The sequence below is a fragment of the Melospiza georgiana genome, chromosome 18, assembly GCF_028018845.1.
Source record: "Melospiza georgiana isolate bMelGeo1 chromosome 18, bMelGeo1.pri, whole genome shotgun sequence".
Classification (NCBI taxonomy): domain Eukaryota; kingdom Metazoa; phylum Chordata; class Aves; order Passeriformes; family Passerellidae; genus Melospiza; species Melospiza georgiana.
The window spans coordinates 5,151,712-5,177,198 of record NC_080447.1 but is presented as its reverse complement, the minus strand read 5'-3'; the positions used below and the strand labels follow the sequence as shown (position 1 = coordinate 5,177,198).

The 25,487-nt window shown below is 47.7% G+C and overlaps 1 protein-coding gene across 1 annotated transcript in view; it reads left to right on the top strand.

The window, feature by feature from the left end:
• The window catches only part of MN1 (MN1 proto-oncogene, transcriptional regulator), a 34,212-nt gene extending 15,999 nt beyond the window's left edge, over positions 1–18,213 (top strand). The window contains exon 2 of the mRNA XM_058037075.1: positions 13,258–18,213. Coding sequence (XP_057893058.1) covers positions 13,258–13,439 — 182 coding nt within the window. The 3' untranslated portion in view covers positions 13,440–18,213. The remainder of the gene's footprint in view (positions 1–13,257) is intronic.
• Positions 18,214–25,487: the final 7,274 nt, after the last annotated feature.

Sequence of the window (25,487 nt, the reverse complement as noted above, 5' to 3'; positions counted from 1 at the left end):
CTCCTAAAAGGTGAGATACAGGAGAGGTGTGAGGCAGTCTGACTGAGTCTTGCACCCAGCTAACACTGAGCTTAATCCAGATTCTGTTTTTGAAAGGGGTATTTATAGTCATCTTCCGATAGTCTCCTAATCAAACAGCAGCAAATCTGATACTGCTCATTAGGTGCATTACAGAACAGCTGTTTTTTTAGTCACCAAACTTGCCTTTTGTGATTCATTTTCTGTGAATCACCCTAGTTCAGCAAAGAGTGCAGATCACGACTTTTACAGCCAAATATGCAACTTCCTGGAAGCAAATGTCAAAAATTTAAATATTTTAGTGTAGTGCCTTGTAAGTTGCAAGTTTTGTATTAATGGGACATGGGCTCTTCTGTAAAACTTCACTCCCTGGGACAAGCGTGGCCATCAGTAGGAGTGTGTGCTCCCTGGTGTGTGTGTTGCCTGGTTCCACTTTAGGTGAGACTTTCTTAGTTGTCGCTATTTAATTTTTTCATGTTTTTTGTGTTGGTGCTCGGTGTATCTGCAGGCACTCAGCATGCTGAATGATGCATTTAAACATTGGCTGCTGCAGTAAAAATCTTGATGGCCATTGTTTCAATCAAAAAAACTCTTCTCATCTTCAAAGTCACTGTTGTTACAATAATTTTCTCTTTGAACGTGTCAGGATTCTGTCTTTGATTATAGACTGGATTGTCTCTTGTCATTGCATAATGATTTTTTTTTTTTGGTAGGCAGAGACCTTTTTCAGTTCCTCACAGTTCATCCCCCATCCCAGTACTACTTTAAAAAAGAGATTATGTTGAAACCAGGTATTTAAGAATATAGATCCTCAAGAAAATAACTGGTTTTGACTTTGTATTTTCCTGGGAATTTTATAAAACTGATATGAATTACAGATTTATTTTACAATTTGAACTTAGACTTTTAAATTTTCCCTTTCCCCCCACCCCTTCTTTTGCTTCCTATTGGACCAGAAGTCACTATTACAGAGATTTTCTGCGACTTTTTAATTTTCTCTTTCTGCAGGAACACAAAAAGAATTGATCTCTGTAATTCTGCCATCACATGGATGGATGGATGGATGGATGGATGGATGGATGGATGGATGGATGGATGGTGGTTTAGGTGTCTGACCTGGGGGCCTGAGCAGTGCTGCCAGACTCTCCCTGCCCTGCTCCCTGTTCAGGACTGATGTTGAGCTTTGGGAAGTGCTTGCTGATGTCTTTTCTGTTGGGAGCGGTTTTAGGGTTTGGTGGTCTGTCCTCTCTATAGGATCCAGAGTTTCCATTGCTGTTACAACCCTGAGAGACCTTACAGCTCTCTGAGCATTGTGGTGGGATGAAGGCACCCTGAAAGCAGAGCTCCTCTCTTATTGCTGCTGAGGTGTGGAGTGACTTTCCAGCTTTCTGTACAAAAATGGGTGACACTAGAACTGCATCAGGCACTGAAGAGACTTAGCCCTTGGGAAACGGGTACTGGGAAACGTGTAAGAATGGCAGAAGAGTCCAGGTGAAATTTGCAGATCCATGCCTGGTTGTGATTACGTGTGTGCTGGCTTCCAGCTGGTCACTCTAAAGCTATCACATGATGGGTGCATTTCCTCAGAGGTATGACCAAATCCAAGATGCTCCCTCAGCCTCAGTGAGGGCTGCCTGCATGTGTCCTTGCAATGGAAGCCTTTGCCACAGAATTACTAAATCCTGACTGTGGTTTTGCCCTTGTGTTTGTAAGGAAAGAGCTAAAAAGGATTCTCTGTGTCTTTAAACTTGCAGAGCCTCAAAACCTCCCTGGGAAGTAGAAGGGGGAAGGGACCCTTTCAGGATTAATTAAACAGAGATGTCTTGCTGTAGACTTCAGGGTTTACTGATAAATGCCAGCCCCTCACCCACGTCTGGTGGTGCTGCTGTTATTTAATCAGGGCCTTGACAAGGAATCTGAGCAATCTTCCCTTTCTCCTCCTCTGTTCCATTTATCTGTCCTCCCAACCTGTTTGTTTGTGTATGGTTAAGTTTTCCATGCCAGGGAGAAGCAGAGTGGAAATGTCAGGGGTCAGGCTGCAGGCAGGGCAGGCAGGAGCAGGCAGGGAGCAGAAAGCCCAGCTCTGCAGCCTTGGAGTTTCTGAGAAACCGGAGATAGGTTCTTCCAGGCACGATTAACTCCTTCAGCACAGCTGCCTTCTGCTTAAGACCTGCAGGGAGGGAGGCAAGGTGGGTGCATTAGGACACTGAGCTCAGACTCCATCCCTCTATCCCTGCAGCCCTGTGGGTAATGGGTGCTCCTGCTGCCATTTTGCTCACCCTATTGTTGAAGCCTTGCTGGCCCATCTGCCTTGGCAGCTCTGCTGCTGGGGGATGAGGCTGTGTGGATTCAGACCTGAGCAGGATGGCACATAGCAGAATTTACTGCAGTACTGTTATGGATACCTGAGTTATTTGGCACATTTCCCAGTGGACAGAATGTTCATCCATGGAGGGCGTGATGCTGCTGTTCAGAGACATGCCTTTGAGTTGACACATGACTTGGGTTTGTCGCTCAGAAGTTAGTTAAAGACCAGTCTGGACACCCTTGGCTTCAGAAAAACTAATTTTGATGTTGTATCAGTAGACTTGGTATGTCACAGGCTCTGTGATGGTTCACAGGTGCATCAGCCCCAGCTGATGCTGCCATGGTGGCTGGGGTTGGCTGAACTTTTGGCTGTATGAGTCAAGCTGTTGAACTTGCACTTCACCCTACCTGTGCGAGGGAAAAGCCTCATTCAGGGTGGGGTGGAGGATTTTGTTTGTTTGTTGGGTAATGCCTTTGCATTTGTGTTGTGGCAGTGATCAGGTGCTGCAGAGCTGAATCCTGCCTGGTTTGGCAGTGTTTGCCTTGCAGGCAGTGCCCTGCCTGGCACAGCTGCAGGTCCTTACACCCTGCTAGTGGGACGGTCTGTGCTTCTGCACTGACCTGATCTAGACCAGGATAACAGCCCTAGTTACAGATGGGGTAGGAATGAATCACAGAGGAGAATCAGAGAATTGGGTTGGAAGGGTCGTCTCATTGCAGCTGTGGGCAGGGACACCTTTCACTAGACCAGGTTGCTCCAAGCTCCATCCAGGCTGGCCTTGAACACTTGCAGGGGTAGGGCAGGCACAACTTCTCTGTGGAACCTGTGCCAGTGCTTCAGTACTTGCTGAGGGAATAATTCCTTCTCAATATCCAATCTAATCCTGCCCTCTCTCAGATGGGGGATATTCCCCCTTGTCTTGTCACTCCAGGCCGTGGTTAGAAGTCCTTCTGCATCTCTCCTGGAGTTCCTGTGGGCTGCTCCATACAGTGCAGTCTTGGGGATGTGCTGTGCTCCCTGTGCCAGTGCTGCTCAGCCCCGTGTCCCTCCCCTGCCCTTGACAGCAGCAACTGGGGCTGCTGGCCCTCACTCCCTGGGGAGATGCCACAGGACAGAGCCCACACAAACCCCAGCAGAGTGGGATGAACTAATTGTCTGCTGTTCTTTCATTTTCCGGGAGTATTGAAGTTGTTGTGGGTCATAAATCACGTGAGCATATGGCCGGAAGGAGAACACAGGCCCATATTTCAGCTTTGGGCTGGAAGATGAGACTGTTTGTCCTGTGTTGTACAGGCCCATTTTGTTGATTTACTGGCCTGTGAAACTTTAGAGTTAATTTTTTGTTGAAGCAAGGAAAGTCTGTCTACCTGTGACTTTCCTGCTTGAACAGCTGTTTGCTCCTGATTCGTTGCTATTCTGAGAATTTCATGAAGACTTTCCACAGTGATGTGACAATTGGAAGTAAAAGATGAGCTTATATTTCTCTTATCCTAATAGTGGCACTTACAGCTGTACAAGAATGCCAGGTTTCTTTGTGTGGTTTTTTTTTTTTTTAATGCTGAATTTCCCTCACTGCCATTGCTCATTTGGTTGTGCATTTCTTCTAATAATTTTTTTTTCTTTTTCTTTCCCTTCAGATAGATTTCATTTTTAAATATGCTGTTCAGTCAAACTCTATTCCTCCATCAGATTTCTGGGCCCCAGCTCAATCACCACACCTTATTGCTGCTTTAGGGGATCTTTCTGAATATGCCAAATCCATTATATGATGACATTTCCATCTCTTTCTGTAGTCAAAACTTAGGATATACCAGAATTTGGGAATTTTTTTTAGAAGAGATCTAGCAAAAATTTGCCCAGGAGGTGCTGGATTGATGGTATCAGCTCTCAGTCTGATTTGCCAGCACTTTAATGTTTTCCAGCAGAGATTTTGACCCTTCTTTAAGAAGCTGAGGCCTCCTGACAATTCTGCTTTTTATAGTTATTTTGTGCAGATTCTTTAGAATTTGCCTGTGAATTACTTGCAAGAGACTTGCAAGCAGTGATTTGGAACCCCCTGTTTTTGGAGAGTGTCAAGTGTCAAGCAGTTGGTGCTGCTGAGCACAGTGCAGGGAGTGACCCATAGTGCCACAAAATGGTTTGGGCAGGGACAGACCTTAAAACTCATCTTGTTCCACACCCTGCCATGGGCAGGGCCACCTTCCACTAGGCCAGGTGCTTAGAGCCCTGTTCAGCCTGTTCTGTCCATCTCTGAGCTGTGTCTGCAGGTGCCAGCTTTGACCTGGGGTCTCTGGTCTTCCTTTTCTCTTGAAAGTGTAAGTGGTAAAATTCTTGATTCTTCTCTCCTGATGTGTGAGTGGTAAAATTGCTTGAATACCTTTTGTTTTCATGAACACTGTTTCCCAAAGTCTCCTCATTCACCCCTGAGACACCAGACTTCAGCTGGAAGTGTCCTAAAGAGAAATGGGATGTTTCAAGGTAGGCTGTAAATAAATGGCATAAAAGAGCTAATGATCCTTGATGCTGGTTCTTCTCACTAATGTTAGCCTTTGGTAAACTCTCACTGTGTTTTCAGGGATATCCCTGAACTTGTGTGGTTTAACCCCAAGCATTACTGCACATGATCACCGTTTCTTGGTGTGCAGGAGCCTCAGATGTGTGAGGCCCCTGGGAAAGATTGACTTTGCCTGTGGCAGTTTTGCGTTACGGGCTCTCGTAATTGTGAGTTATAGATGGGGCAGAGCCAGGGAGGAGACAGAGGGACCAAGCAGACCCCTGGCCCAGCCCTGGCAGCCAGGCTGGGAGCAGATCTGACTTTGGGATGTGAGAGCAGAGGGGAGCTCTTGGGCAACAATGTGACAGAACACCTAAAAGTCTTTGGCTGAGAGACTGAAAATATTTCAGAGCTAATTCCCTTCTTTTGCTTGGCTAACAAGTGCTCATTTAATTTGCATCCTGAAACTAAATGACTATGAACAAAGTTCTTTGAAGGGAATCTTCATCTTTAATTCTGTTTTCACTTAAGGAAAATAATGTTCCATGTATGTTCTGCAAGGCTTAAATATCCTGCTTATTATTGTAATGCCTATTTCCCCCCCCCCACAATTGTGTCAAAGCACAAATCTGATAGAGCACTGGAATTTACGCGTTTCTCTTTCTGTTTGCTCTGTGCATAATCATGAACTATACACTGCTTTTAGAAATTCTTTGGTACACCCCTTCCCTTGCTAGTGGAAGTTGGCATTTCAACTTATTTTTGGAATGTCCAGGTGGTGATTTAATGCAGACCTTTTAAGTAGCATCTTTTTTCTATTTTGGCCTGTCCTGAAGTAATACTAGACAGTGTCCAGAACTGGTTTTATTTAAGGGAGAACTTACTGAATGGTTTCATGTGACTTCTGTGCAATCAGAAAATTCCACTTTGGATTTTATTGAAAATCTTTTGTTTGCTTGTGCGTTCTGGCAGTCAAGAGATGGGTTTTGAATGGGCTGGAGCTGTGTGTAAAACTGTCATGTGACAGTTTGCGTACATATGAAATAAATTTGAAAGCAAAACCCAGCATTTCCTTACTCATCACAGATGTGTCATTTGTCATTCTTGGTGAAAATAGGCTCAGAGCATTTAGTTAGTGCAAGCAGGTGATGTATGCCAGCAGCATGGAAACACAGGATCTGTCAGCCAGTATTCTTTCCTGCCATGGAGGTGTTCTCTTCTCACGTTGGGGGCTGGATTCAGAGGCAGGGCCGTGTCTGAGACAGCCACAGCCATTCAGAAGGAGGGGCTGTGTCAGAGAAGCTGGTTGTAGCCTCTTCCAGTGCCAGGTTTGAGTGTCAGGGTGATGGAGCTGGTGGCTGGGGCTTAGGCAGTTCACTCCTTTCAGAGATGAACAGAAGTGTTCGGGTTTTTTGAGAGGGAAGAACAACAGACCCTGGAAAATAACTTGGAGCTCCCTGAGGCTTCGCTGGTGTTGGATGGCAGCATGTGGAAGTTGTGAGTGTTGGGTCAGCTGTGCTGGAAGGGGCTGCAGTTGCTGGACTCACGTTTATTTTCTGTTGGAAGTGTCCAGACATTATCTGACTGTTTTAGCAGTTGGTTTGATTTTTAATGCCAGTTTTCCTTGCCACAGTTCTCACACTGTGCAGAGCTGAGGAGAGCACATTGTGGGTGATGGCACCAGAGCTGACCAGCAGTTTGGAGCTGTGTTGTTGGGTTAGGCCCTGGTTGGAGGCTCAGATTTCTGTGGCTGTCACAGACAGGCAGTTGTTCACCTGCATGGGGTGGGCATGACCAGCCTGACAAACAGCAGCACTGCAGCTGGGGTGGGACCTGGTTTGTCAGAGTGGTCTTTTGTTCTGTGAGATCCAAACCCCAACATCAGCCACTTCACCAGGGGGTAGGCAGGACCCCCCTCTGTGGTTTGTGTTTTGCAGGGAAGCCAGACTGAGAGTCAGTGTGTTAAACTGAAAAGAGGAACTGAAGGTAGCCAAAAGAGAGGAAGGATATGAGTTAGAAACAGTCCGTTGTCCCTGTGGCCACCTAGCAAGGTACAGGAGCTGGTGCTGTCCCAAGGCCCAGAGCTTCTGGCTTCTCCAGGGATGCAGAGCTTGCCTTTCTTCTTGGAGAGTCACAGAGCTGGAAAGCAGTGATTTAACAGTAGCCTCCAGAGAAATAAATAGGTGTAGGCAGTTTCACACTTGCCTGTGGAGCCATGGTGGTGTGTTGCTCTCCTGCAGGGCAGTGGCAGCAAGGTGGGGAGCAGTGAGTTCCCCATCTCTTGTCTCTGCGTGGCACAGTGGATTTTACAACAGCAATGTCATTGTCCTCATCCACACATCCTTCATTCTGTGTCTTCAAGGTCATGCTACATGTAAGATGAGTGCTGCCTTTTCCATTGATAGGGTTAGCATTTTTCCTACTTTACGTTTTTTTTTCACCAGTTTCTTCTGTTTCTTTGTGTGAGCATGTGGCTCACAGTCTGACTGTAATCCTACAGCCTGACAGCAAACTCTTAACGCTGCCGTGGGTTTGGGCAGCCTCCCTGTCGTGGCGTGCACATCCTTCCATTGCTCCTGGTGAAAACAGGAGCAGGAAAAGAGGTCAAGGGAGAAAAAAGAAAAATATGTATTTGCAGCAAGCACTATGTGTCTCCTGTTATCTGAATTCTGTGCAAGCAGCGAGCTCTGATGGAGCCCCATGCCAGCTTGGAGACCACTGAAAACAAAATAAACATCTCTGTAGCACGGGCTGATACACGCTCCCTTTAGAGCCTCAGGCACCTCCAATTAATCAAGCTGTCTGTGGAGGAAGGGCCTGTGAGGACCAGAGGATGCTGCCAGAGCTGATGGGCTGATGAAGGGGTGGGCAGCAAGCAGCATTAAGGGTGAACAGACTGTGTGTTAGCCTGGGTGTGCCATGCCTTTGGGTGAGTCTTGTCTGTATTGCAGCAAAGTCAGAGCTTTAATCCTGGTTTGCAGGATATACGAGTGCTGTGGGAGGGTGCTCAGCTCTGTGCACGCATGTTTGATGGAGAGCCCTTCCTCCTTCCGTGAGAAAGGCTCTCAGAGAGCGCTCAGCTGGCTGGGCCTTGACAATAAATTGAGGGGCTGACCAAGCCAAATGGCTTCTTGAAATGTCATGGAGTGAAATGTGGCCCATACCCTGGAGCTGGGGTGTCTCTGCTGAGTGCTTCTGGTCAGCAGTGTGAGGAGTCACCTGTCCCCATTTCCGCTGAGTGAGTCCTTGGCATCAGCTGCTCACCTTAACCACCAGCACTGAATTCTGTGCATACAGAGCAGGGAGCAGCAGGGGAGAGCAGCACCTTTAAGTGTCTTACAGGCAGGGATTACACAGAATAAATGAAGTAAAAATCAAATTAAGAGGAATGTTCTAATAATGGGTAGTTGGGGCTTTTCCTTGAGTGCTAGCAGAGCTGGGTGCTGCCGGTCCAGGCACAGAGGGAGTCGGTGCCCTGCAAGCATTGGGAACAGCAGAGACATCCAGCCCACAGCAGGCACAGATTGTCAGGGGTGAAGACACCTGAAAGACATGCAGGTTTATGGTGTAAGCAGGTGCTGTGTTTGTGTCCAGGAGCAAATGCAAGCTCTTGCCTCCTTGTATTCCAGGGTCAAGAAAATGCCTTTGTCAAGGACTTTGTCAGTGCTGCAGAGGTGAGGAAGGAGATTGCTCATTTGTTTATCAACACAAATGCACTAGTTGTGTTTAAAAATAAAATTTTAAAAATACAATTTCAGGAATAAATTAATCTGTGGAGACTAGGTCCAGTGTCCAGGGAAACATGAAATGTTTTCAGACCTTATTTTTCTCAAAAACTGAAAAGAGATGCTTCTGTGCTGTGTACAAATGCAGAGCTATGTGCCTGAACCAATATGTCAAACTGTCATGTGGGAGATTTGGTGAAAAACATCTTGTCCTAAGGGAATAATTTTAAACACTATATGTAGGTTTGCTGCCTCATAAGGGATCATTACTCAAATCTATTCCCTCTTATGGTAGCTCGGCCTCTGCTTAACGGGCAGGGAGTGAAGGGAAGCCCATTAACGCGTCCTTTAAGAGTGGTTATCAAATGGTGGAGGGGAAACAGATCTCTGATCAGGGAATATCGTGTTATTGGCCAAATCCTGCGATTCAGCCGTAACAAGATGAGTAGCAGTGCAGGGCCTTCACGCTCGGCTGGCCATCGAGGGCGGCGGCGGGGCCGTGCCGAGCCGGGCGGCCGGACCCTGGGCAGCGCAGCCGTGTCACAGCGGTGAGCCAGTGTAAGGGATGAGCCCTGCGGCCAGGAGCCGTGCGAGGGATCTTCACCTCCTGTTTGTCACTTCAATCTCCAAGGAGCGCTGAAATGTGGAGTGGAACCCACTCCCAACCAGACCCCTACCAGACTGTGTCTGTGCTCTTGCTCCTGTGTCTCGCTGCTTTCCGTCCTTTTGTTGGTGGTGGTTTTGGTAAAAATGAGAAGGATGGCAGAAGCAGCACCTGAAGAGCAGCATCAGATCCTGGTGTCTCAGCACAGCATCTGCAGTTGCCTTGGCTACACCAGCCCTCCCTCAATTAGCCTCCTCTCTGACAAGAAGATGCACTCAATGTGTGGTAGCTGTGCAGGTGAACTTGTTTTTAATGGGATTACTTTACTTAAAAACTGGGACACCTCTGGGTTTGCAGAGTGCTCGGTGGGGTTGTCACAGTAAAGAGAACAAGTTTGTTTTTTCATAATGCATAAGAAGATGCTACATGACAAAAGAGGCTTTATATTGAGCAGCTTAACTGCTCAGGGTCTCATGAAAAAGGGAGAAGGAAGCTGGAGGGGAGGGAAGGTGTGTACACATGCTGTCTGCAGAGTAAGGTGAATGCCAGGGTCTAACCTCACTAAAGAAATGTGTTTTTTCTGAGACGATATGCAAAAGCAGTCTGCAGTGTGTGTATTGAATTTTTTTGTGGTGCAGAACTCCTGGTTCTCTTCCTGTGTCCCAGCTGCAGGCTCCAATGCTGCTGGCCAGGCTCCTGGGTTAGTCACCACGCTGCCATTAATGCTGTGTAAACAAACAAACAAACAAACAAACAAACAAACAAACAAACAAACAGCAACCTTTTCTTTTTGAAGGCTGTGTGCCTTTGCAAAGTAGAGCAGAACGAAAGAGCAGCTTCCCAAATGTGCAAGGTCAGAGCAGAGGGTCGGGCCTGCAGGGAGGCTGGGGAGCCTGGCTGGGCACTCTCTTCTGGCTGTTTGTCTGGGGCTGAATGGCTGGAATGTGTTTGGCTGGGTAAAGCTTGGTCAGAAGCTCTTGCCTAAAAGCAAACTGGCTCTGGAGACCACCACAGCATCACCAAGAGCAGTGGGGAAGGACACCACCATGGGGGAGTATTTTCCAGACTTCTCTTGGTCTTTGGTCACTTCACTGCTTTCAGTTTCATGCCTTTCACCTGAACATGACATGAGCTTATAGGTGATGTTTGATTTCTTACCTCTGCTTCAGCATTTGCTGTTTCCAAGTGGCACATGCTGTCCTTTGTGCAGAGTGGTTGTGCTTTTGTCAGTCCCGGTTTCTGTGTCATGTCCTTTGGCTTGGAGGGGAAGTCTCCACCCAGACCATCTCGAGATCTTGGGTGTGGAGGATGGCCCTTATTAGAAGTGTACTACTTTTTTTTAATAGCACAAATTTCTTGCAGGAGTTTCTAATACAGGCAGTTGTGCAGTTTAAAGATAATTTGTTTGAAAATTCCCTGCTTTCAGTGAGCTACTTTGTGACTGACAATGATTTATCTGGAACTTGGCAGCTGTGAGGCAACGATGTGGTGACACCATCTTGCATTACCTGACTAATTTAAACGTGCCGAGTCACGTCCATCTCAGCTACCAGAACTGCTCTGGACCGTGGACATGGTGCCTGGGGAGTGCCAGGACACTGTGGCTGTGAGGGAGGAGGCAGACAGGATGGCTGGTGAAACAGATCTGCTGGGAGAGTTACTGTTCTGGACAAGCATCAGGCAGTACCTCATGCTTAAGAACATAATTCTCACCAGGTGGATCAGCACAACTTTAATTTTTTGCTACAAAGGTTTTTTTCCTCAAGACAGAAATACTGGAAAATAGTAAATTGCACTGAAAATTTCCATCCAGATTGGCTTTGAGAATTCTTGTGCCAGTGCAAGCTCTGCTGGGAGCTCTCTTTGTTTTGGATTTGAATATGTCACTTTCTGTGCTCGTTAATGACAGACAGGAGAGCTGGAGCTCCCACAGTGGTGTCCCATGGTGAGCAAGGCTTGTGTGGACAGTGTCAGTCACTATTGGCTTTGCAAACTGAGGTGAGTTCCTGCTCATCTCTTTTACTTGGGTTTTCCTCTCAAGCCAAGGAATCTTTTTCATCCATGTGGGACTGATTTTGTTTTGATTTCTTTATCAATAGTTTGCTTATGGATTTTATCCACAGCAAATGGCTTAGAAAGAATTTGCTGATTTACAAAGAAATAAGCCTAATTTTTTATTCTCTAATTCCTTGTGGCACATGAAGTTGTTTATGTAGTTGTTGCTGAGGAGCAGCTCTGTTCTCAGTGTTGGGGTGCACAGCTGGTGCAGGGGAGCTCTGGCTCCAATCCCAACCTGGGAATGTGCCATCTCTGCCTTGGCTGTTGGGGTCTCCTGCAGCCCTTGTAGAAAGCACTGCTGGGACCCCTGGGCCCCTTGTGGCAGCAGTTCAGCTGTGGGACTCTTTCCTCTTTCTGTGCAGGAGAGGAAGAGAGCTGCTGTCACAAGGACTAATCTCGAGGCGCTGGCTCTTCCTGTGCCGAGCCCAGCATGTCCTGTGCAGTCAGGGAGACCTAAGAATAAAAACAGTGGGTACTGCGTGTCTTGTGAACAAATACAAGTAAGGAAAACATTTCCTGTTCACAATTTTCTGCACAATCCCATCTGAGTTTTGAATATTTTATAAATAAAAAATGTCTTAGGTATATACTTGGCATTTCGGACAGTAAGTTAAATTGAACACCTGATCAAATAGTGGTGGTTATTCAGGGAGTCTGGGATTTTTGCCCTGTGGTTTTCCCAAAGCTGTAGGACTCAGGGGTGATAGGAAAGAAGAGCAGAAGCTCCATGTGCTGGGAAGGGATGTGTGCCAGCACCTCTTTGCCTGCTGGAACTTCAGGTATTGTGCAGCAGCCTCTGCTCCATGCTTCTGCTGCCTGTTTATCAAAACTGACTAAAACCACCCAACACCAACTGCAGGGAGCTGGAATCCATTTGGTTATAGATATTTTGAGCACCTTTGCCCTGCTGCTGCTGCTGGATCCTCGACTGGAGCAGCACAGGAGGGTGCCTGGAGTAAAGCAAGCACGGGCCCAGCTGAGGTGTGCAGTGGAGCTCTGTGTGGATTTTGCACATTGCAGCACTAATCCAGAGCAGGGCTGAGCAGGCAGCAGTGCTGCTCTGGAGCCTGATTCCTTCTCCCAGCAATCATGGCATCACATCCTCAGATTCTTGGTAGTTCCCGTGTGGTGGTGTTATGCTGTTTTAGATATGAGCATCTCTGACATCCTGTGATAATCAAGCATTGAAAGCTTTTTCCAGTTTAAACCAGGGACTTCCAGTTTGGCATTATTTTTTAATATTATTGTGATTGTGTAACAAGCTGTTCAGTTCTAGTATTGTGTTTGGTATAGCAGGAGGTTCAGTGAAAGTAATATGAATTGCCCCATGAAATGTGGCATTCCTACACTGCTTGGCTTTGTGGAACACGAGAAAGGTGATGGGAGTAAAAGTCCTGAGATGTTAAACATTTACAGCTGATTTTTGGCATCTTTGTCATGTTCTACTCATTTTAGCTACTCTTCACATGAGCTCTAAAAGCTGGAGGAAAAAGGCTTAGGGACATTGTTTAGGATGTTTCACTTAAAGTCTTAAATTTCTGTGGTTAACAGAAACTAATGATAGCTAAAGATCATACAAAGTCCTAAAATGAACGAATTTTAAGAAAAATGTTATCACAGTGCTCCTTTAAGAGGGGAAGAGGGAGACTGATGCTGAAAGTGACCACGAGGGCATGGAGGGTTTGGGGCTGGCTTCCTGCTTGGTGGTGTTTCATCATCCATTTCCAGCGGGGAAGGAAAGTTCCTGATTGCGCTGCGGTCTAGGACACACTCGTCACTCCCAGGTCCATTCAGACACATCGCTGGTTGCTCTCAGGTGCTGGGTGTTCTTCTGGCCTGGTGAACAAGATCTCACTTCAGGGTGGGCAGGCAGAGCCAAACCTTTGGTGGTGACTCGGAGCAGTCCGCGCAGGAGAGGGGCGCAGCCGGTGGGGAGCGGGTGCAGCAACACCGCAGGCAGGCTGCGAGTCGCTGGGGTCGCAGGCTGTGAGTTTGTGGGGTTGCACATCACAGGTCTCTCTCCTAACCTCTCTCTGTGAACCCTTTGCAGCCCACGACCTTCCCCCGAGCAAGACGGCGGCGGCGCAGACGGGCGCGCACCTGCAGTGCCTCTCGGTGCACTGCACGGACGACGTGGGCGAGGCCAAGGGCCGGACTGCGGTGCCGACGTGGAGGTCCCTGCACTCGGACATCTCCAACAGATTCGGGACTTTTGTGGCTGCCCTGACTTGAACAAAAGGAATTATTATTTTTTTTTCTTTTTTTTTTTTTCTTTTTTTTTTTTAATTTCAAAGGGCCGCTACTGCTAGGTGGACTATTTTTCTAGGTTGGTACCTGCTTAGTGGCATATGGACTGGAAAGGGTTAATTTAAAGTAAACCTCAACTTTTTTTTAATCTTCTGCCACAGTATGTTACCAGTGTTAACCCTTCTGCAGTTAGCACACTTTTGCTTAAGATTTTCCTGCTAGACCACTTTTTCCCATTATTCTGTAACCTTGGCATACATTTATAGATGAGGCCTTTTCCTTTTTCATCTCAGTGTGTGTCCAAGTCACGTATGTCATAATAAGACAAAGATTCTCCTCTTCCTTCTTCTCCTCCTCCTTTTCTTCCTCATTTGCTTTGTTTTTCTTTCTTTTTTTTTTGTTTTGTTTTGTTTTGTTTTGTTTTGCTTTGTTCAGTGCTTATTAGGATGGTGATCCTGAGGAGCAGCAGTTCAGGAATAAACACCAGTGAAAGCAAAATGGTCAGCATTAAATCATATGTTACAGTGACACCCAGCCTTTGCCAGTCTCATACCAACCAAGCAGTTGATGCTCTGTTGAATGTTCAGGCATGGACCTGCCCTTTCCTGAGAGAATGAGGCTCTGATTTCAGCCTTGTTTTGCTCTGTGCCTCCTGGTGAGGCCAGGATGTTCCTTCCTCTGTGTACCCTGGGATGGAGCTCTGTCATGAACGGGCTGGTTCAGGCACAGCAGGGAAGGTATGGAGAGGTTTTTCTAAATAAGTTTTATAGTCATTATCTCTTCCTCCAAAGGCCCAGGCTCCTTCTTGCTTGCCTGGGCCTGATGGTGCTCCTGCATTTCCCACTTTATTGATAGTGGAGAAGAAAATCCCCTGCACCCTGCCCACTTTTTGCCCATTTTAAACTGCAGAAAGATGCTGTTGGTTGGCAGCAGGTCCAGTGTTCCCTGCACTTGCCTGGGGTGCCCCAGCCCCTGCCACAACAGGTCCCAGTGCAGTGGCAGGGGTTAGGGATTGCCCAGGTTGGAAGGTGCAGGGGCCTGTGTGCCCAGGAGTGGCATTTCCTAATCTGCCAGGGCAGGGAGACCTGGTGTCAGAATCCCCCAGACTCATTCAAGGCCCCATTCCTGTCACACACTGAAGAACAGCGTTGCTGGATGCACACAATAAAAGGAAAGCCATACTTTCCTGCTTGGGCTAGATAATGCTCATTCAAAATGAAAGTTGGAAGCATACCAGATAAAGCCACAGCTGACACGGTGGGCTGATTCTCCAGTGGTTTTATGTCACACTGTCCATGATTTGTGTGTCCCCGTGCCCAGGAGTGGCCCTGTCCTGCCCCGTGCCTGCAGCTCGCCTCCCACAGCTCCTGGAGCTCAGGAACAGCACCAGAGGATTTGTTTTGGTTGTGAAATAAAGGTTGGCCTCTCTAGGGTTATTTATTCATGATTTCACAAATGTGTCCCTGCTGAAGGGACAGAGTTGAAGACTGCTTTATATGTTATCTTTGATGATTGTGCTGGGTCTTTAATTATTTTGAGGTAATATTCTTGGTAGACACCAACGGAGAGGAAATTCTGCCTAAAAAGCCAAGGGTGGTCTGGAATCCTCACTCTCAGTCATATGTGGCTTCAGAGAGACTCACAGTGTTTGGAAATGTGATTTGAATGTGCTCTTATTAACCATGCATGGATTGATTTATGGGTCTGGTCAATGAATTGACTTTGGATAAATTTGGATAGTTTTTAATCTTGGTTTTCAATATTATTTTACTTTGTATTAAAGCTGGAGCTTCCACGAGGATGAGGATTTTTGCCCATCCTGGAGCAACTGGCTGTGGAGCTGCCTCACACCCACTTGGTTTGGATCAAAACCTGGGATGGTTTATACCTCTGTCAGGGTGTGCAACCAGGAGTGCAGAGCTCCTCCTGCACCTGCAATAAAATGTCACCGTGCCCACTAAAGTATCTCCTAGCAATCACTGTCAGCCCCCTTCCAGAAGGTGCCTCTTTGCCTGTGATTCCTCAAGTCCTGGCTTACCTAAGTATATGTTTGATTTTAAATCCTGTCAGCAGAGCACGTGTGCTGCTGTGGGGGGCTCAGTCTGCAGCAGGGGGCCCTGGGGTGGCAGCAGTCACTGAGTTCCATCACTCACAGCTGAAAATTTCGGCCAAGTTCATGGTCTGGTGGCATTTCTGCTCGGAGTGCAATCCCTTGCCTTGTGCTTTGTTTTTAGTTTTTCCTGCTGCACTGAAGAGAACAGGTTTTTCAGGCTTCCTGAGGTCAGGGATGCACACCCTGTGCCACGGGAAGGAACCTGTCAGGGAACACTGAGTTCAGATGCTTTTAAAGAGAAATCCCCGTTTTAGTGGAGCTGTGGTGGCTTGGTCTCAGCACCCAGTTCTGCTGGCTCATTCTCAGCAGCTTGCACTTCTCTCCTGGAGTGTTGTTCTCATCCACTTGGAACTTGCTTTCTCACTTGCTTATGGAAATGCAGAGCGTAAGCAATTCCCTTAAAATCAGTGGAATGCTGTGAGGTGAGGAGGTGTGCTGAGGCCAGGGGCCGTGTCTCCAGTGCTGAGCTGTGCAGGGTGGAGCCCTGGGTGCTGTGGCACTTGGCCACCCCTGGCTCTGCCCTGGGCAGTGGGTGCAGTGCAGGGTTGGGACTGTCAGAGAGGGAGGAGGTGAGGCAGTGGCTGGCTGTGTGCTGGACTTTAACTGAACCATACAGTCACAGTTCTCTTGCTCACCTCTCTGTCTGATCTTGACTGAAGGAGCTCTGCTTGAGGCAGCTGTTAGCCAGGACCAACCAAACCTGTGCTTTTAGGGTTTTGTTGCTTTTTTGCCAAAGATCAGAACAGAAATTCTGTGTTCTGACCAGGACAAGCATCATGTCCTGCTCATCACCTGGGGATGTGGTGCTGACAGCATATACAAGGTTCAAGCATATACCAGGTTCAAGCTTTCTCACAGTGCTGGTGGCACCTGCAGTAATTTCATTGTACCCATTTTCTCCATTGATTTTACACTGAATGCACTGATCAGTTTTTTTAACACATGTAAAGTGTCAGCATGGCCTGACACAATAAGAATGGAATTTATGTAATTTTATAAATAATATTCCAACTGAAACATGTTTGGGAGCTGTAGGTAAAAGCCAGTTGTGGAAGAGGTAAGTTGCACTCTTGTGGAGAGGGAAACTGAGGCACAGACAGCAGCAAGAGACTGAGGGAACAGTGGCAGGGCTGAGCTGCACTGAGGTCTGACCTCTGCTTGCTGCAGAGCCCCATGCCTGAGGCTCACCTCCTCCAGGGGCCAAGTTGGGTCAACAGGGGGAGAATTTTATCAGATACATGTTCCCCAAATGCCTGGGAGAAGCCTCCCCTGTGTGTCCTACAGGGCTTCCAGATGGGGACAGCTGGACAAGAAGGCAAAGAGGGGTGGCAGGATGCACAATCTGCTTTGCATTGGGAACAGCAGCTACAGTGTGGCTTTGCCTTTTGCCCTGGGGATTCTCCCTGGCTGGCTGGGCTGGGGGAGCCAGGACATTCCCCAATCTCCTGGCCCTGTGTCCTGGCTCCCTCTGTGTTCCCTAAAAAAACCCTGTGCTTGGTCTGCAGTTTACAGTGTCGTAGCAAACCAAGCAAAACTTCCTTTGCATTTCAACTGGGAGGAGCGATCAAATACCTCTTTGCCAAAAAAGGACAGAATAGGCCTCATTTATTAAATACTCCTGCAGTTTTTCTCCAGATCACATTCTCTTGGGGTTACTTGCTCTCTGCTGTTTGAGCATCAGTAAAGGGGCTTTAGGCTTGTTGCTTAGTTAAGGTTTTCACAGTGTCTGAGGGTGGAAGGGGATGAGCACCAGAATTCTGTCACCTGGATCACTTGGGGAGTTGTGCAGGTCTCGTGGTCCCCATGGGCACTCTGGTGCTGGACTTCCAGGCACCACCAACAAGGCAAAAAGTTCCAGTTTTGGGAGGTGGAAGGGATGAGGTGAGCACAGCAGTGGGATGGGCACTGGGTGGGTGGGTTCACAACAGAAATCAAACTGGTACATTTGACTTATTTTTGTTAAGCTGCAGTGTAAGGTTTTGTCAGCTACTGGATTCACAGCTGTTCAAGGGATGGTGTGTAAGAGCATAACCCATTTTTGTAGAATTGTTTCTTCTTTAATGCTTAAGGCTAATGGAGGAAATAGTCTAATTTTGTCTTAGAAGTTCTCTATTAAAATTGTTGCTTTGAGTCCATCCGCTCATAGGTTCTGACTGATGAAACTGCAGGTTCTGATTTCCGGCAGTTAAAACTTTATCACTATTCACTACCCAAGAATATTACAGCTTTAAAACAGCCTTAAGCAAAAGGATATTATTTCTTTGTACTAAATTTGGTTCATGGAAAAGAAAAAAAAAGAAACCTCAAAACACTGGTAATCTGTACTGCATTAGCAAACTCTTCTGAAAAATGTTATTGCACATGTAAAATATGAAAACTTGACTCTGCTGTGTGTTAGGCAATCCTGTAATCTTTTTTTTTTTTTTTTTTTTTTTTTTTTTTTTTTAATTCTTGTTAAATTCATTTCCTAAATGCTTGGTTGGAAGACTGTGACGATAGCTCATGAAATTGAGTGTTATTTTTCTTTCTTTTTTTTTTAAATATGTAAAGTGCAGTCTTCTGTATTCCTGCATATTGTACATATCTGTATATGTTTTACTGAGCAACTAAATAACAATAAATATGATGTTAATGGTGGCTACTCTATATTTCATACCAGGTTTGTTGATTTATTTAGCAACTCCTTTTTCCCAGAGGTGTGAAGAAGTGAATGGATACTGCTCATATTCAGGTAAGTTCTGGACCTTGTGATGGGTACAAATTTGCCCATGATCTCAGGAGATGTGAGGTGGTGGTCCTGTCTGTACACTGAGGTTGTTGGTACCCTCTTTGCTGCTGGGGGGTGGAGATGTCTGTGCAGCTCTGCCCAGATGCTGCCATGGGATCTGGGGGCTGTGCTGTTCTCTGTGTCAGTGTCTCTCTCTCTCCTCCGGTCACTGGAGCTTGTCCAGAGGGGCCAGAGTGTGCCTGGAGCTGCTGGGCAGTGGGAGCAGCCCCTGGGGTAGCTCCCCACGCCCCCAGCCCTGCACAGCCCTGCTCCTCCTTTGTCCTAGTTGTTCAGTAAAACTGCCCACGAGCTCTGTTAATGGTTGGATTCACACAGCTCCTCCAGCACACGAGGCCATTTCTTGGCTCCCAGATCTCCCACTGTGCAAAGGCTCCTTTGCTTCTGCCAGCAGCTGGAGCAGCCCCTCCTGCTCCAGCAATGCTCCACCCCAAGCTCCTGCTTCCAGAAAGGCAGCAGGAGCTCCCTGCTCACTGCACATCACATTAACAGATGGAAATCAACTGAGTGGGCTTTGATTTCTGCTCTTGACACTGGCTTTGCTTGTCACCTGGTAATGTCACCTCTGCTGATGCTGGCATGGTGCCTGCCTATCCCAAACACTCCCCTTCATCCAGGGCACTGTTCTCAGAGGCTCACCTGGCCTGTGTCAGAATTAAGCGTGGATTATAGTTTATTAAGTAAAGAAAAGCAAGTGGTTGGTCCTGGAGCTTTTACACTTCTTGCTCTTCTAATCATTTCCTGTGGCCTGTGACTGTGCTGAGAGCTGAAATCTGTCTATAGCTGCATCTCTTTGCCCAGGCCATTTAACTGATTTAATGATGTCCTTTGAGTTTCTGCATGAGGCTTTGGAATTCCTGTCACAGAGGAGACTCTGTAAATGTGCATTGTATGTTCAGCAGTCAGAAATCCATTGGCAGTGCAGCTGGATCCCATGTGCTGGGATCTGCTCGGCCCCTCTGTGGCCACCACGTGTGGCTGCTGGGCAGCTCAGCCCCTGCAGTGCCAGCCAACATTCCTGCAGTGCTGTCTGGGGGCTCCTGTGTGTGATCCAGGGTCGTTCAAACCCCCTCATCCCCTGCTGTTTGAGTGAGCTGCTTGCAGCTGGCTGCTGGTGCTATGGGAGTACAGCAGAAGGCATCTCTCTCCATAAAAACCAAGGTAAATAAACACAGGAATGAAAGTTTGAGTCTATGGCATCCTTTTGGCTGACAAAGTTGTTAGAAAATATAACCCCATTATAATGGATTTCTTTTAATATTGAGTATTTCCAAAATCCCTAGGTCATATTCCTGAAGTGGTTACTCTCCTGCCTGGGAGACAATTTGGAGCTCCCCCAGCAGGTTAGCATTATGGCCAATAACATCACATACACTTTGCTTGTAAAATGTTTATATTTTGCTTGTGAAATGTTTATAAACTCTCTGCTCAGGTAAGCTTTGTAAGGCTGTGCCTAGAGGGCAGAGGAGTGGCTGGGGGTGATGTCTCTTCTAAGCTCTTCTTTCTGAGGTGTTGGCAGAGCTCAGTAATGACAGTGAGGGAAGTGGAGGTGACAAGACCTGAAGAAAACCATGTGGGTCATCTTTGGTTCATTAGTGCAGGGCTGTGCCCTGTTTTCTAATGCCCAGAGCTCTGACCAGCACAACCAAAATGGACAGAGTGGTGGGGATCCTTAACCTTTTATTGAAAAAGGATAAAAGCAATCAACCAACCCAACATCCCTTCATTCCAGCTGTGGAGTGGGGATGATGTTCGGGGTGATAGAAGGGGATCCATGGCTGCCTATTTCCAGCACTGGCAGGTAGCAGAGGGTTTGGGCCCTTGCCAAGCCTGGGTGGGAGGTGTCAGGGGTGCTCTGACAGGACCTGGGGGTCCCTGGTCTTGGGACAGCATGTGGTGGGATACGGGAGGTGGGATCTGTGGCTCCTTTGCATTCTCACTCGGCCATGGACACGTGTCACCATGTCACCATTGCTGAGCCTATTTTCTTTTAGATCATGCTTGTGTCACACCTGTGAAACAAGGAACAGAGGAGGAGTCCTGGTCAATGGTTGCTGTGTCCTCTTAGGGGTTTCTGTTAGCAGTGCACAGACAAAGGAGCTGTTGAAGTGTCACCGTAAATGTGATATTGAGACACTCATTTCAGCCTCCACCTCGAAGAAGGCTGAGTAGTGTGATGCTATGAGGGATGCTATGTTCTGCCAAAACATCCTCCTGCTTTGGGGTTAACTGATGGAGAATATTCAGGGCTGAGCTTCAGGAGGTGGGAACTTTTCTCAATTTCCTTTTATCCTCTGCAAAATGCCCCTGTCTCCCTTCCCCCTTTCTTCCCCCCACCCCCTTTTCTCTTTATAAAGCTGGAATTCTTCCAGACTCTGCTCTGGGCTTGCAAGAAAACTTTACTGTGTAAATTTGCTCTTTGTGTTGGGAGTCCTTTGTTTAAACAGCATTGTGAGCTTGCTGGGGAGGGATGGAAAGAGGGGGAGCTGGGAGGAAGAATTTGAAAAGCCCTGACCCCTGATGAATAAAATCCAGCACATTAACACATTCTTCAATAAATTCATGATTGCAGATAAGGTGGGAGTCCCCAGGGCCGGGCTTTTCATTAACCCCCTGCTGACTAACCCAAACAGACGGAGTGTTTTGTCAGCGCCAGGACAAGCAGAGCCCTTTTGTGGTGGAGGGGCCGGGTGAGCATGGGGAGCGCTCCTCCAGGAAGCCAGGTTACAAAATGGGACTCTATTTCAGAACAAACTCCTTTTGGTTAGTTTGATGAGATTACAGAAAGGAAAAGGCTTTAACAAGGGGCTTATTGAAGCTAAGTAACTGTTCTGAATACAGTGAGGACCAGGGCAGAAAACATATGATTCCCAAGTAAACAGGCGCCTCAACAGCATGGCTGAAACAGCAGAGCTGGACATGGTCCGTGGGGTTCTTGGAGACAAGAACCTGTGTGGGAGCCCTGCAATAACCTGTGCACAGCACCCAGCACTGCTGGCCAGGGCTGCCCCGCACCCTGCACTGCAGGGCTGGGCTGGAGAGTGGCCTTGAAGGGACATGAGCACCATGCCCACAGTGAGAGGTGTGCCTTGCCCAAGGTTTCAGCCTCTGAAACCTTATTTGTTCCTCTGGTGGGAAGTCTGCTCCAGGAAATATTTTGCTTTTGTGGAAACCTATCACCAGAATGCTTCCCTCCCACATTAGGGAGGTGTTCTGGGTTGTTTATTAGAATACCTATGTTTTTGAAAGATCTAAATTCTGTGCCTTGTGTTCTTGGTCAGCCAAGTAACTCAGAGTATCACTCAGCCCAAAGAAAAGTGTTTTGGGGGTGAAATGCAGGAAAATCCTGAGTTTGTCTCCGGTTCCTGCTGCCTGCTGGTGATGAGGCTGTGCTTTTCCTATTCTGCCCACCCTCTCAGGAGGTAACAACCTGTGGTGGACCCCAAGCTTTTCACAGAGCAGAATCCTGTCCTTTGGGAGTAAACTCCTGCGTCCGTGCACCCAGACCCAGGTGGGGCATGCACACCCCTCCTGCAGGCATGCACAATCCATGGAAATCAGATGAGGGCTGCAGTGCTGGGGCTGGGGGCTGCAGGCAGCATCAGCCCTGCCAACTCCCCCCTGAGCTCTGCAGGCTCAGCCTTCTTCCTCTGCTGTGTTTTTGGTGTGCACTTTCATTTACCTGCAAAATACAATTTTAAATTATTTCCCATTGCTGCTAACAGGAGCTTTTTGCTAATTTCCATGGAAAATAAATTCCTCCCTTTTAGGGGAGCTGAAGTGTTCCAGCTGACTGCTCCTGGCCCCATCAGCATTGTGTCTCCTCTCCTAAATGCAAGGGTAGGTGCTGGGTTTGATGCCTCAGGATGTGACTGGTGCAGCCTCCACTCAGTGCTGAGCTCCTGGCCTGGCCAGCAGCTCTGTGGTGATATTGGGGAAGTGGTTGACAATTTAAGCCTGCAATCCCTTGTAAACAAACACTGTGTCTGCTGTGTCCTTCTCTCCCAGCAGCAAATGTGGCAGGGGCTCCTTTGCAGTTTGTGTGAAACTATTTACATTTCTGATGTTAATGAAGATAGAGAGAGAAATATTGTATTTGTATTAAAATCAAATTATCTCAATTCATGGTCCCTCAATGTCCCTTATTCTTGATGCAGTGAAATTAAACATTGTCAGTTTCCCTAATTAATGGCCCACACCCTCATCTCTGAGAAATCTGTGTCTGGCTCAATGCTGTGCATGGGTTTTGGCCTGAAATAACCCAGTGTAATAAACTCTAACCCCTAACCTATGTGCAAACAACCTCCAAAACATGCTGGCCTTATAAGCCTGATCCTCCTTATCAAGGCTCTTGCTTAGGAGCCCAGGTGAAGGCAGCCCCATGTGTGAGAGATTATTGCTTCATTATTGCAATTTCATATTTTACTGTTGCTTCATCTCATTGACAAAAAGTATCTGAAAGAGAAAAACCTTTTAATTTGGGTACATACAAATGATGTGTTTAGGCTCTGGCTGTGGGTTTCTGTGGCCTGTCTGCCTTGTGCCAGGCTGAGGAGCATTTCCCTCTGAATATCCCTCCTCAAAGCCCCCTCTCCCCTCGCTGCTGGCAGAGCAAAGGCAGCAGTTTAATGGTTTGAACACATGGCTCTGCTGGGCTGACATGTTCCACTGGAAGGAGCAGTCACAGCTCCTTCCCATGGAAAATCCATCTGTTCCCCTGCATTCCCTGGTGTGTGGGGTCTCTCTGCTGGGGCAGGGGGACAGGGGATGTGGGTATTATTTGTATTATTTGCTGTGCACCCTGCTCAGCTGAGTGATGCTGGAGCTGCTGAAGAGGGGGTGCTCAGGCACGTTCCCTCCCCTTCCTCTCCCTTCATTTACTATCTGAGACTTTGCTTTGTTAGAAAAGGCTGGCTTTTTATGTTGGGGCTGTTATTTATTCCCCTCAGCTGTGCTCATGCTTGCAGAGGGCTGTGGAGCCCCTTGGAAGAGCTCCATGGGCAGCCTGTGCTGGAGAGCCGGGGCTGGGCTTGGCAATGGGGGCTGCACAAGGGGTTTGTTCAGGGTGGAGGTCCGGGAATTAATCTGAAGACAAGGTTTTGTGTTTCTTTTCCCCGGGAATAATTTAAGTTTGGCTCTTTCCAGGCACTGGAAACCCTCCAGCAAAACTTGCAGGGATGGTTGTGGGGCAGAGGGAGTGGTCCAGACCCAGGGCTCCCAGTGCCACAGACACCCAGGAGTGGGGTTTTGTGAGCAGTGGCCATGCTTGGCTGGGGTCTGACCATCCTGGCAGGATTTCTGTTTTGGGTTGGCCTTCCTTGAGCACTGGTACTGTGGGCTGGGATATTTTCTCTCCATCCTGGGCAGGCTGTTGTCATTAGCTGATCATACCTGGCCCATTTCTGGTCTGGTTGGATGGGGGGACAGCCTGGATGCTGCATCCTGGTGTGCTGCTCTGTCCATTGTGGCTGCTGTTCGTGTGGCTGGGGCATCTCTGCAGTCACACACAGCCAAGGGAATGGCACAGGTAACTCCCAGCCTGCAAACAAAGGCATTTCATCTTAATTTGAGCTGTTCAGAAGTATCTCTTTTCCTGTGATTTATGGAGCAGGGAGGCCCAGGTGGGTCCTGCAGAGCCCACAGGGCGTGACCCGGGTCGGAGCCCGGTGGGGCCAGCCCAGGCTGTGATGGGGCTGCCTCAGCCCCCCAGCACTTTGAAGGCTGTTTGTGTTTGATGGGCTGATGCGTGTCAAATGCAATCCAGCTTCCCACTGTCTGCTCTGGCAGCCCCCTGAGGTTGGCCTTTGACAGATAAAGCACCCCCTCCCCGAATTTCTGATTTCACACTGATGCACAAACATTCTTTGGCAATTTGAGCCCATTGTATTAAAGTAGTTAAATTCCTTAAGCATGTGCCTCTGGGATGACAGTGGTGATATTCATTACAGAAATTCTGGGGTGGTGGCAGTGCTGGCTCTCTGGCTGTGCCAGAGCTGTAGCAGTGATGGACCCTGAGCCAGTGGGACCCCTCCAGAGGCTGTGGATGAACCACAGATCCATGGAGCTATGGACATTGTGACACTGACACACAGGACATCTCTGCTCTCCCTCATCCTTCCTGAGCTGCAGCAGCCACACAGGCCACGAAAGCAGGAGCTCTGTGTGTGTGTGTGAATGTCCTCCTTCCATAGTGCCTTTGTGCTGGATCTCAGAGAAATCTGCCCTAATGTCAGTGTATTGTGGGACTTGGCTATTGGACCTGCTCTGGAAGCCTCCTTTTCCAGCCAGGAGTGCCCAGTGAGTCCAGGAATAGCCTGGAAATCAGGAAAAAAGGTCTCAGAAAGGGAAGTAGCTTTGGCAAAAGCAGGAGTTGAATTGTTCTTTGCTAAGTGGAAGAGCTGGAGGGGGCACCATTGCTGGGATGTGTTACAGTCCTGCCTCTCCTCTGTGAGCGCCTGCCTCAGAAACTGCCCCATGTGATGGAGTCACTTGTGAGTTAAGATTTTGTTTCAAATGTCTTAAGTTATTATTGATGCTTGAAAAGGTTACATCTGCAACCCATTTTCTATGTCATTGACGTTCTTTTCTGACAAATAATTTCAGAAATATGCAGCAAAATGTTTTGGCCCACAACCACTGCAGCTCACCAAGTGTGCAGCCCAAATCTTTACACATTTTGTACAAAAAAAGCTTTAACTCCTCATGTTCTCTCTGTGCTCTGCCTGCACAGGCAGGCACAAGGAGCACACAAAGTGCTTGCTGCTGACCAGACCTTGCTGTTCATGCAGTGCCCAGGTGGGCACAGGGCATGGGCACAGGAGCTCTGCTCCCTTCCTGCTCTCTGCCATGGGTTGGGCTGTGAAGGGCTGACCATGTCACTCTATAAGTGCTCAGTGCAGGATGGAAACAAAAGGGAAAGAAACTGGTAGGTGACTGGTTGTAGTCACGGCCACATCTTCAGTTTCTGAGAAACACAGATGGGGAAGGGGATGCTTGGTGGTGGTGCCAATCCTTTATGGTTTTGTTGATGCCCAGGATTTGATGTGCAGGTGTTATGTGGTCGCAAGACATCGAAGAGCTTCAGACAACAAACCTGAAAGGGAGAATTCAATCATTTTCCTGGGGTACTCAGACA